The 13047-nt window shown below is 54.5% G+C and overlaps 1 protein-coding gene across 3 annotated transcripts in view; it reads right to left on the reverse strand.

The window, feature by feature from the left end:
- Positions 1-12847, reverse strand: part of map3k5 (mitogen-activated protein kinase kinase kinase 5) — a 27941-nt gene extending 15094 nt beyond the window's left edge. The window contains exons 1-7 of one of the 3 annotated variants that reach the window (XM_057017233.1): positions 11917-12047; positions 6204-6618; positions 5917-6056; positions 5187-5210; positions 3041-3234; positions 1921-2089; positions 1374-1480 (exon numbers count right to left, since the gene is read on the reverse strand). In XM_057017233.1, coding sequence (XP_056873213.1) covers positions 1374-1480; positions 1921-2089; positions 3041-3234; positions 5187-5210; positions 5917-6039 — 617 coding nt within the window. In that variant the 5' untranslated portion in view covers positions 6040-6056; positions 6204-6618; positions 11917-12047. Of the gene's footprint in view, positions 1-1373; positions 1481-1920; positions 2090-3040; positions 3235-5186; positions 5211-5916; positions 6057-6203; positions 6619-11916 lie in introns of all 3 variants that reach the window. The other 2 variants (XM_057017231.1, XM_057017232.1) reach the window with 2 other exon arrangements.
- Positions 12848-13047: the final 200 nt, after the last annotated feature.

The raw sequence follows: 13047 nt of genomic DNA on the forward strand, positions 1-13047 counted from the left end.
AGGTACCATGATATCCACCATTTAGAGCGGCCTGGTTGTAATTTGGCAGTGCTCCAGTTTCCACGTGCACCAACAAGCTGGTCAGCACGTCTGGACGGATTATCCATCATAGCAGCGTGCTGCCGAGTCTCCCGCTGGAAAATGGGCCTGATTTTGTGTGTTTGCCAAAGAGAAAATGACAATGCTGCTAGACTGGTGCTCAAGGCTGCAGCCGAAATGCCCGACAGACCCTTGTGACCAGACAACAGCTGCAATTTTCACATGTTCCGAAGCCAAAATAAAGCAGCTTTTGTGGTCGCTACTGATGTTCTGTTTAAGATCACATCATCCACTAATTCTGGTTCTGTGAGGAGCCGCAGGCTCCACAGCTGAAGAGCAGATGGGCCGTTTTCTGCTCATAAGTTAGTGAGTGCGTCAAATGTGAAGTCACGAGTATCCCTGCGAAGTCTCGCACAAGCACAATGTGCGAAAAGTACACGTTAGTTGGTCCCTCTCCAGAGTGTGAAGGTTAAATAAAACGTATGAACTGACAGCGATTACCATGGAGACCGTCCAGAGGGAAGAGCAGTCGGGGAGGGAGAACCTGCTCTCTCTTTAACATCTCTCCGTTTCTCCTCGCTGGAGACGCTGGCTGGTACTTTGGTGGAGGAGAACCCCCCCTCGCTGCCATCCTGCTCCCAGTATCGAGGCCCTGCCAACTGGTTTGAGGGTCAGCGGCTGATCAAACACGGTTGTCGGCAGGGCAACGCACGGCAGCGTGGATGGGGGACCGGGAATTTTGTGACGCAAAAGAATTATTGAGAGAAACTGGTGTATGCGCGTTTAGATTTGGGTTATCTACAGTTAATGATGATGCATCGTGCTGAAAAGTGTCCTGCACACAGCGATGTGTCAGCTAACGTTCACAAAAGGCAGCGTTGGTGAGTCAGCGGCCGTTTACCAGGTACGCCGACACGAAAGGCCTCCCGCCGCTCTTTGTTTCCTGTCATTACATGGAGACTTCAGAGAGGTCTCTCAAGATCACACAGGGGGGGGGGGGGGGCTTTGGTCATTAAAGCTCGTCTCAGAGCGGCGTGCTGAGCTGGCAAATGCGGCGCCTCACCGCCCACATTGAACACAACATCGCCGCCCTGCTGGCAAGTCGCGGGAGAGCGGAGGCAAAAACTGCGGGACGATCAGGTCAAGTTCATGTTCTGCGCTGGCGGCGCCCGTTGACGCAGCCCAAGAACGAAGATGGCGTGACCCCTGCGCAGCGCCACAGCGGCCTCACGCCTTTATTAGTGAGGTCACCCAGGAAATTCATCACTCCAGTGACCCAAACCCAACCTTCCGGGTGGATGGGTGGTGCGGCGCCACGTGTGCGCTGGTCTTACCGGTTCAGTGCAAAGGCGTAGTGGAACTTGACGTGTGGGTGAGCCATGGGGTCGAAGGTGGGAAGCTTCTCCAGCGTCTCCACCAGCTTCACGATGGACTCGTAATCCTAAACGCACAGGGAGAAACAAGCCCATGACCTCCAAAATCTCCGACGCTCCGAGGGACTTTCTGGGGTCCTTTGATTTCATGGGGAAGCCAAAGACCCTCTAAAGGCGGGGCGGCCCGTCATCGCCGTTTCGCCACCCCTGCTTGCCTACATGGTCGCCAGACCAAAGCGTGCTGAATAATTCAGCACGTCCTTGATGCCTGTTGTTCTAATGAATCATTCAGGAGGTGGAGAGCTGCCTGGGCGAGTGGGAGGATCTGGACGGTGCGCGCCATCGCTGCACGGGGGATGAAGGGTGGAAGGGGTGGGAATTTGAAGAAGAGGAGACCAAGAGCTTCCCAAGGAGGCGCAGCTCACCTGCAAACCTTCTCAGGGGGCCTTCGGACACCGTTCGAGGTCCTAACTCAGCAAGAGTTCAGTGACTGAAGCCGAACTGGTACCTGAATGTCCCGGTACGTCAGCAGCAGGTTGATGACGATGTCCACGGAAAGGCACTCCACGTTGTCCAGCCGGTGCTGGATGCGGCTCAGCTCGGCCGCCAGCTCCGTGCCGGAGTACAGCTCCCGGGCCTTCCGGATCTCGTTCAGAATCATCTCCCGGAAGTACTGACTGTGACGGGAGGAAGAGGGCGGATAAATAATTGTAATAATTCTAATTCTTAAATCAAATGTCTCCTCGTTGTAATTATCAGGTTAATTGTTGCTGGAAGCCACGAGGATCAAGTCCGCTGATCAATCTGCTCCGTATCATTTCTGCTGATCCACCCGAGTGACCCTCCGTACGCAGCGAAGACACAAAAATAGCACCGGTGAGCACGTGTCAGCTCATATATTAAGACTGTGCTGGTATTTTAGTTTTATTTTATTCACACAACAGCTTCTCTCTCTATAAACGCTGACTCACTTTCCCGGAGCTGAGCTCCAACCAACCGGCTGCAACGCCTGTTGGCGTGCAGGGAATCCTAAAATATTACTTCTGCAACCAGGGAGATGATGCGTGCACGTTCAGGAGCAGGTCAAAGGTGCAGCGTATAATTATAAAGGCCAGCTAGCAAAAACAGGCAGAACACAAGTGCCTCAAACATGAGATACTTTTTTGGGTGCGAGCACCACTTCAGAGGAAGTTGCCTCACTTTCAGTATTAAGCAGCTTCCTCTAACGTTATCAGAATTATTTACATTCTCAAAACAGGAAATAACCCTCAGACCTCCGTTTTCCTCCACAGGAAGAATTCAACAATAATGTCAACAATAAGGGAAATTGGACACAATTGTACTTTTGTACCCCTTAAATCTGAAATTAGAGAATGGAGGAGGATTTAATAGACATCTTAAAAATGTTGTTTTTAAAGCCACAATTTCAATTAATTAATCCCAATAAGCTTGGAGTGGTTTAGCTAATGCTGCCGCTAGCTAACTGAAAACGATGACTCGTCAAAATCTTTGATGCGCCATAAAAATCAAATAATAAACTGAATTGTTGACACGAACCACATGAAATAACTAGTAAATACAGTCCCGTCCGTTCATTTGGGCCTGGTTCTCCTGTTGGGGCCACTTACTGCGAGTTGGCCTGCGACACCTTCAGCAGCTGGATGAAGCGGTCGAGCAGCGGCATGCAGATGGGCCCCAGCAGCATCTCGAAGCTGGGCTGCATCAGCTCCGTCAGGCCCTTCATCATGCTGCCCTCGCAGCAGTACACCTTGTTGTGCGGCGTCACCATGTACGGGATGAAGGCGTAGTTGGCCGAACACGTCTGGTGACGCCGGGGGAGAGAAAACACGCCGCTGAGCCGTGAACTCACACACGTCTGACAAGACTGAAACACAAACACTGTTCAAACTGGAGCTCAGGGAAGTGATGATGCGGCATCTCTGGAGGACGCTGGTGAAGGTTCCAGGTTTTACTGGCATTTACAGAGACAACAGTGTGTTCATGACCCCCCCAGCATCAGCGAGCGGATGCATTAGCGGCTGCGCACTCACGACCACAGACGCTGAGAACAGAACGAACCCGCGGTGTTGACAGAGAAAAGGGGGGGGGGGAACACACTTGAGTCGCCCCGATGAGCGGGGGGGGGGGGGGGCGTTCCAGCTGCTTCCTGATCCTGCCGCCTCTCTCAGAAGGGACGCCGCTTTGCTTTTTACAGCCAGGAGATTTAAATAAGCGAGGAAATGAAAGGGGGCGTGGCCATAGATCAAAGAAAGCCGTCTGAAGGCACACACACGACTTCCTCCGTGCAACTGCAGCTCTTGCATCACTGCTCACCTTTGAAGGCCACACCTGCGGCGCCGTATTTAGCCTTTCTCTGGGTCGTTAATGAGTCCGAGTGGCGGGACGCTTCATAAATCAGCGACGCTCATTCGACTAATCGCACACGTATAACGACGGCGAGGAGGGGGAGGGGGCGGGGCCGCTGATCAATACGAGGGAGGCTGATAGCTCACTAATTGACCCGACCAGGACACCCAAACGTGCATCCTGGTGGATTTGCACATGCAAATCATCAGTGAGATGCTTGTTTGTTTCAGCCAGACCAGCAGTCTGGACACGCAGAAATACAGCACTTGTGAGGACACTGACAGCTGAAACACACAGGAAATATGGAGGAAGATGGAAAAGATCTGGAGAAGGTTGAGCAGGGAGACTGGAGCCTCCAGAGGCTTCAGCAACAGCAGGATGGAGGACAGGGAGCAGGTCCATCCATCCATCATCCATCCATCATCCATCCATCCACCCTCCATCTACCCTCCTCCCATCCATCCATCCATCCACCCTCCACCCACCCATCCATCCACCCTCCTCCCATCCATCCATCCATCCATCCTCTATCCATCCATTCCTCCACCCATCCATCCTCCACACATCCACCCATCCATCCATCCATCCATCCACCCATCCATCATCCATCCATCCACCCTCCACCCATCCATCCATGCTGTGATATTATAACAGGGAACCATGACATCAGCACTTCCTGCTTCTCTCTGTGGCCTCAGCCTTCAGGGTTAGCGGCACCCTCAACACGTCGGCGTCCTTGTTTACGGCGTAAAAAGGCAACAGATCGAATCGGCCGAGGGCAGGAGGCAGACCTGATCCTCTCTCAGCGGAGATCAGAGGTGACCGTCTCTCCTCGCTCAGTGAAAGACGGTGTCAAAGGTCAGCTTACGCAGCGCAGCGCCACTTCCTTCCACCACGAAAATCCACTTAAGAGAGCAAAACCTTTCATCTGGCTCCCGATCAGGCTGCTGAAGCGCCGCGTTTAAACCATTTCAACATAACAAGCGAACACTATTTCCTATTAAACACATGAAGGTTTTAAATGTTTTTTCTCGTTGACATCAAAGCGGGCCAGTTCCGACATTTCCTGAGCGCCGAGCTAAAACCAGGTTTCAACGCCGCCGTTTTCACAAGTTCTTCGCCGAGATCCGCCAGGCCAATCACGCCGCGACTCGTCGGATGTCACGCGAGACAAGCGTGTGGCAGATGGAGGGGCTGCTTTCATCTTACACGTCTAAGGGAAATACAAAGCTACTTTGATGTCTGCAACTGAATGGGGAGAACGTGTGCAGCGAGAGCAGAGGGTGTAGCGACACCAGGCACGGTGTAAAGAAGCATATTCTCCATGCAGCTTATTATGTGCGAGGTGTGAGAAATGAGCGCGTAACGTGTGAAAGGAAAAGGCGAAGAGAAATACGGTGTACTTACAGTGTTTTTCTGGCCAATTATCTCCTGAAAGAGGGAAAAAATGACATTCAGAAGAGCAACAAACTCATTTTCAATAGGAACCTCTGCTACGCAGCGCTGCTAATAACAAGCAGGCTAATATTTCAGACAACACGGGATTAATAAAGCTTTTACAGCTTCCTATGGAAGGTTCGGCCCTACGAGGAGTTGTGCTCGTTTCTTCTTCTACCTTCTTCCTCCTGTATTCAGCTTGTCGTACATATTTCAGCCGTTATTGATTCTTGGTATGGGAACATCTCTCACTATTCACTCAGCGCTCCACAAATGTTTAAATGTACAAAAAGTCTCACAGCGGTTTCGTGTATATCGGATTATTAGGTTGACAGAGCTCCGAGGAAGAGCAGCGCTCTCTTCGTGAGCACTTAGCGGAGAACAGAGCCAGGAGGACGGGCACCACGCCAGACCACAGGAAGCTCCTTTAGAGTGGCTCTTTGCATCGGGACAGCAGACACTTTCAGAGCAGCATTCAATAACATTAATAGGCAGGAAGAGCTGAGCTGAGACGCTCTCGCTCATCCGTAACTCAGGGATGCTTTAGGTGAAGGAAAGCTTCCAGCGTTTGGTTAATTACCCAGAATTCCAAGATTTTAACGTGTCTAGATGAAATGAATGGCTTCTAGAGCCTGACATGAAACTTCATATTCCAGTTCCATATTAAGTGCAGCTCTTGGAACGTCGCTCTGGCGCTTACCTGCAGAGACTGGAGCGAGTCCGAGTTAGTGTCGCAGTACAGGATGATGTTGTTGGCCATGCTGAAGCTCTCGCGGACTCCCAGGTGATAGAAGAGCGAGAGCTGGCGGAAGGCATCGGTCATCTCCACCACCGCTATATCTGCAGACGCAGGGGACAGAGACGTTACCGGGGCAGATCCCCGGCGGATCTGACGGGGCTGAGATGGAGACGTGAGCTCTGCCCATCAAAATCAGGACATGAAACCGAGACAGTAATAGAACTGGTGACTTGACTATGAAAGTTCACCTTTGAGGTAACTGCAATGCTGTAATCTCCCGGTTTCAACCTGGCTTTTGTAGCATCAAACGCACGTTCCTCATCTGATGAGGGACGTATAGGAGCCACCTCAGTCGTTGTTGAAGGTTGTTAAAGCACCAACACTTGAGTAAGAGCAGTTTGCTTGGCTTCCAATTAGGTTGTTATCAGCCTTCAAAGCGGATTAATACCAACACTGTGTGACCTTCCTGCTCCTCTCCGACCTATTGCCATGCACGGCTGATGTTGATCCAACGGTGTGCGTGCAGCATCAGACCAGCTTCAGCTCCGGCCTGTCAACAGTCGGCCTCATCAGATTTAGACCCGTATGAAAAAGAGGCTCGCTTGCAGAACAGCGTGTTTTCCCCCGGGGAGGTGGTGGTCTGACCCCCGCCCCCCCTCCAGCCTGTCAATGAATACAAACATCTTCAATAACACACGGCCTCCTGCTGGACTCACATGACCTGATCAATAGGTCGATACGTACAAGCATTAGCAGGTGCCACTCAAACCAGCAGGGACTGGAGCTCCTGGAGCTCCTGGTGTAGCGGTGCGGAGCTCAGCACCATGAAAGGTCTGAGGGGGCCTAGATCCTGCAGCTGTGCACTATAGCACCATAAACACACTTCTGCAGGAAGGTTGTAAAAATATGTATGTTGAAAAAAGAATCACCAAGACAACATTTATCGCCACAAATTCAGAGCCTAAGAAGTCATGAAAGGGTCCCAGTGGCCCCTAACCCTGGTCCTCAACATGCCCCCAGTTGCAGGACCGGTTCCCCAGTACCGGTCTTGACTGGCTGTTACACTTCTTCAGATGGCTTCTAGAGAACTGCCCCAGAGATAAAGAGTCATTTACCAGGAGTTCCCCCGACCGGGTGTTTAACCACAGAACCTTGGAACCGCTTCAGTCATGGAAACACTGGTTGCCTGAAGGCCGCCGTTCAGACGAGGCGCTCGCTTCACTTCACACCTACTTCTGCTGTTAAAAATGCAACCAGTAATGCAGACATGCAGCTTTGGGGAGAGTTTCACAGGTTGGGTTTCATTAACTGCATTCCGGTAACTAGAAACCCGTTGGTTGGTTAGAATAAATTAGAGTAGAATAAGAAAAAAAACCACACAACTGTAACGGTAAATGTTCTCATTTCAGGCATGAACCTCCCAAAAAGGGGGATTTCATAAAGAGAAAAGGTTAAAAACATCAGCAGAGCTACAAACACCGCTTCGTCTCCATGACGATCTGGTGCCAGCGGACGGGTTGGATTCCCCCTGGTTCTGTCATCCGCATCATCAGAGCTAATCCCCCTGAACCTGACGGCACTGGAGGAGGAACTCTCACAGGAGCGGACAGAACGGACCTGCTGATAACGGGAGCGAATGGGTCCATCAAAGGAACGCCGCCGGTCCGGCCCGTCGCCGCTGTGCAGCGATGCAGGATGGCGAGAGGCTTCGGTCCTGCAGACGAGCAGCCTCAGGTGGTTTCTGACGTCGCCCGCGGCGAAGCGTCTCGACCCGCCGACCCCGGCGAAGCATCTCGACCCGCCGACCCCGGCGAAGCGTCTCGACCCGCCGACCCACTCGTTACGCCCGTGACGCATTTCCCGCAGCGTCCTGGCGCAGCGAGAACCCGAAGGAGCTTCGCATCGTTAAAGATTCAAGGCCGCCACTGTTGACGAGCGGCGAGTCCTTATTATGGGATGCCATGAGGCTGACCACCGATCAGGTTGCCTTTAAAGGTGCCTTCAGATGGGGAATAAAGCGACACTCCTGGGCAGGTCAGAATCGCCCCGCTGAAGCCCAGAGAGGGGAGGGGGGCAAAGCGGGAGCCAGATCCAGCATCTCCTGGGTGGCCGGGCCAGGGAAACACACTCGTTGTGGACCGGGAGAGACAGGAAGCAGCGCGGCTCGATATCACGACCCCGCAGGACGGTGTTTAAGTGGATATGGATTCACTCGGAGGGTCTTTGATTACCGCGTTTGTACACAAGGAAATCCATATTAATGACCACGGCTGAAGCGCCACCAGGGCGGGCCGGCGTTGAACGGCGTTCATCCCGCGACAGAGCCGTGCACGCCGGGATTCTTCTCACCACTCAGGCTGGGGGTGCGTCCCACACGAGTCCCGTGATTCCTGACGAATCAGAGGAGATTTGAAGAATCGTGCAGGACCGTCACTGAATCGGCATGTTTACAGCACCTGTTTGCACGTGTGGGAGGTTGCACGTGCACGTGCACGTCCACCAATTAGCACTTCAATAGCTGCGAAAGCGTCGTGGACCTCTGAGGTCAAAAGCCACGGGCTGTTTACGCTGGCTGGCTCCGAGAGGCTGAAGCGGCGCCGCAGCGGCGCAGGTACAGCAGGTAAATAAAGCACTCGTTAAAATCAATTACATAACAACTAAGATGTTGTAACCATGGCGACTGGCTGCGAGAGATTTAAGTGAAACCCTCTGTTTGCCACTCTGGAAGGTTGGTGGTTTTTTAACGCTCACTCGGGGGAAAGGAGGGAAGGAGGTTGTTGGTGACGGAGGGGGCCGGAGCGTCCCCGGAGCTCGCTGGGGAACCAGCGGTGGAATTCCTGCCACGCTTCCCACGCTTCAAGCATTTTCCTTAGAAAAGGCAGCAATAACCCAGATGTCTTTCCAGGAATGGAAGACCAGATTTTCAACCCTCATCCTCATGCAGCACTTGATATTCCGCTGCCCCCCCAACACGCCAGCTAACAGATCCACAGACTTTAGAGGAGCGGACAGGAATTCCCAGCACACTCCTGGAGACAAACAGAGCTGTGTTTACAGTTTCCCATCCCAAAGCGTTGCATGTGCGACCTCGGACGCTCCGGAACGCCGTGAAAAAGACAATTCAGGGCGACTAAGGCTGCAGAGATGTAAAAAAGGCAAATGATCCGGTCTGTGAGGGAACCCCTAAACGGTCTTGAGAGGGGGTCATTCAGGCCGGAGCGACCTCGGAGCAGCGACCACACAGCCGACTGTCCGAGTCATGTCTCCTCGGGCTGAAGACGCGTCCAACGCCTTCCCTGATCTCCAGAGTGTCTCACCTACAGTTTTAACCCATATCTAAGCTAGCAGCGCCTCCAGGATCCCCAACATTAGTGATTTGTATCCGTCCTCCACCAGGACAGACAGCGCACGCTGAAGTTCTTCCATAAATAAAACCCTGGGAATGCAGAAAAGCAGCACCGGCGTCACTGAACTGAGCGTTTGTGCGTGTGCTCGTACGTCTGCGCTCCCTCAGGGCCGCCGGGAACAGGAGACAATGGCTATTCTGAGGCTCAGACGCTCGGCCCGGCAGACATAAACGCTTTCTTTATTTTTAGGAACAACTGATCTCGAAAGGAAAACAAGCCGGAGCCCTGGAACATCACGGTGGAGGAAATGGGAGCAGCCAGCCGGCTCCTCCTCTGCGCTCAGTTGCCTTTTCCACATGCTGAGAGCTCCTCTAAACGGCGGCGGCGGCGGCGGCGGCGGAGTGGCCCCGGAGGGGAACAGAGCCCAGAACAGAACGTGAATTCATCAGCAGCTGACAAACACGCCGGGAGAAATCCCGTGTTGCCGCGCACGCTGCCCTGACTCGGCTGCTTCGTTTACTTCCTGCTCGCCCTCAACAAGAGCGATCTGTCTTTGCTGGGCGAACGAGGAGCGGCCTTGAAACGCACAAATTCCCCAGCTCCGGTCGAAAATTACACATATTTATGTGCTAAGCAGGCAGAACATTCAGGGAAGTTAGCCAGCACACCTGCCCTTTTCACCTGTAACCACGCCCACACCTGCCCTTTTCACCTGTAACCACCACGCCCACACCTGCCCCTTTCACCTGTAACCACGCCCACAGCAGCATCTCCAGGACCCAAACAGCTCATCAATCACCTGACGCCATGTTCATCCAGACATTAGCAGCCACATCCGAGCTCTTTAAATCCAACGGGAATATCGTCCCGTCTCCGCACTGCAGCTCCACGCCGCCGCCTGTGTGAGGCCTGAACGCGAGCGCCGTGCATATTCGGATTTAATCCTGCAATCAAAGCTCAGCCGCTTGTTGAAGCCTCGAGGGCGCCGCAGGAGACGGAAGCATCGTCGGGCAGGACCAGAGACGCCTCCTCCTCCTCGTATTTATTTAAAACCAGTGTTTCTGCGACACTCTAAGCTCCTCGGCAAAAGCCCCGATCAACCTGTGCGCTAATTCCCTCCGACCTTCTGCCCTCTGAGCGGCGCTCGCCACAGAGGATCAGCGGTGCTGCGCGGGGGGCTGGCCTGGGGGGCTGGCCCGGGGGGTTCAGCGGCGGTGGACACGGCCTCTCACGCCGTGTGACGTGTGTGGACAGAGGTGTTTGAACTGGAGCATCAACCTGAGATAAACCAGCTGGAATGTTAGCGGCTGCATATTTCATCACAATTAAGATGGATTATTCTGTTACACATTAAAGGAGCAACACAAAGAGGATCAGAAAAAGGTCCGACGGCTCCGTTAATCAGTAACGCGGCGCCGCTGTCGCTGATAGCTGCTGATGGCGCCCAACCGGGAGGGAAGGAGAACGCAAAGAAAACGCTGCGGGCGACCTTTAACAGCGCGGCCGAGCTGACGGACGCCGCCGCGGCTCCACGGAGGTGCGGAGGAGAGGGCGCGAAAAGAAGCGTGACTGTTGTGTAAAGTGACGCCGGGCCGGCATCAGAACAGTAGCCGACCCATTCGTACTGGGGCCGACGGGTTCTGGGGAGTTTGCTGTTGGTCAAAGCAACAGGCTGAAAGGAAACGAGAGGTCGCCAGCTCGCCGCCGCGCAAGAAACCTGCCAAATGACGGAGGAGCGCCGGAGCGCCACCGCCTTCAGATGAGGGATGGCGGGTGCCCGGGTACGGATGGGGCGCCGCAGACCTGCATAGAGCCTCCACACCAACAGGAAGTGGCCTGCAGAGAGTCCCCCCCCCTCCCGTAAGGGAAACCCAAGAGAGGAAACTGCGGTGACATCAGCAGACCGAGTCAGAGGTCATCGGGTGGAGGATCAACAAAGCCGGGTGGGGTGGTGGGGGGGAGGGGGCGTGGTTTGGTGCCCGTCATTAAAACACCGAGGCCTCATCTTCTGCCCTCAGATCCTGCACACAACCCCCGAATCTCTGTTCTGAGCTTCTAAAAATGAAGCTGACAGGTAGGGGGGGGGCATCAGGCGGGGCAGGGGGGGAATGCAGGTTGTGATGGGGGGCTACTGCCGTCAGCGTGAGACCACCAGGGCTGCAGACTACCTGTGTGGGGGAGGCTCCTGTTACAGCTGCAGTCCGGCTGAGGGCCAAGCTCAGAGACCTTTCCTCTGATTCCTGCAGTGAGATTCCAGTGGAAACAGCAGCATCAACCCAGCACCATGACGGAAGCATGCAATGGAAAGGGGGGGGGGGGGGGCTGTGAGTGAGGGAACACCCCCCTCTAAGCCCAGTAATGAAGGCTGGGCTGCGTGCTGGGACATGCACAGCTGCGTGTTGTGTTCAGGGCGCTCACAGCAACCTGTCCTGTGGGCAAACAAGTTCCACAAGAGAGCGACCTTTGACCCCTGATTGCGGTGCCACAACATCAACCTCAAGAATTCCTTTAAGTAAACACTGCTCAAGTTCCAACAGGCAGCTGCAACACAACACGTGCACATGAAGTTTCCCGGAGTTCCTGGGAGACCAGACGCCCCCAGTCCTTCACTCACCAGCGTTGTAGAAGGTGTCCAGCACCGTGGTCTCCCCAAAGTCCAGTTGGCCGAAGTTCACGGTCTCCAGGCGGCTGCCCACCATGTCACACGCGTCCCTCAGGCACTGCAGGGCCAGGCTCTCCGCGTTGCTCTGCTGACTCGTCTCCCCGTTCACCACGTAGGCCACAGTCACAGGCCTGCTCTTGCACGTCTTCCCGGTGGACAGCAGCCCCCCGCCGTCCCCCGGGCTGCTCCCGATGGTCGGACTGAGCCCCGCGCCCCCGACCACGGAGTCCTGCCAGAAGGTCCCGGCTGCAGGGATCCCAGACGCGCCTCCGCCGCTCGTGCTCTCCGCGCCGGGGTGCTCTGTAGCGGGACAGACGCCGAAGGAAGGCACCGGCAGAGATATCCCGTCCTGGTCCTGAATCATCTTGTTCCAAGTGTCGCTCGCTGCTTTAAAGTGTGAGCTGCGAGAAGTTGCTCCTCCGGCAGACCTCCATGGGGGGAGAAGCGGCGTTACGCGCGGCGGTTACCCGTGGAGCGTGCGCGCGGGCGGGCAGGTAAACAGTCCGCGCGGCGCCGCGGTGCGATCGCTCATCCTGCAAACTCCAGACAATCCGCGGGTGAAAGAGGCGGCAGCCGCAGGTCGCCCGGAGTCACGACGGCGTTTCCCAGGAGAAGAGAAGCCAGGAGGCGTCAGGTCACCACATCCGCGCACTCCTCCTCAGCTCTCCCACGAGATTCTCATGCTCGCCGAAGTTGGGCGCGTTGCGTGGAATGCACCGACGACGAGGCCGTTTAGTCACGCAAAGAGACGCGGAACACGACGAGCGAGGCACTTGGGTGCGCAGATAGACCCAGCCTAGTTTCCTCTCTTATCTCCCAGCCCAGAACTCACCCACTGGGCGGAGAGAACGCAGCCGGAGTCTGGGCGGAGATACGGCGGCCATATGTGCGGGATTTTAGGCTCCAGGAAAGAAATAAAATAAAACAAGGAGCAGATCCGCGGAAACAGGCCGGATGCAAACTGCGTAATTTAACCAAATGAAAGAATTAGTCGACGCGTCTGGAGGAAATTAAAGGCGGTTCTGTGTCCCGTCCCGAAAATAAAGTTTGAATTAAACGTCCGTCTTTCTGTGTTTTTAGTCA

The sequence above is a fragment of the Takifugu flavidus genome, chromosome 19 (genome assembly GCF_003711565.1).
Source record: "Takifugu flavidus isolate HTHZ2018 chromosome 19, ASM371156v2, whole genome shotgun sequence".
NCBI classification, from domain to species: Eukaryota; Metazoa; Chordata; class Actinopteri; order Tetraodontiformes; family Tetraodontidae; genus Takifugu; species Takifugu flavidus.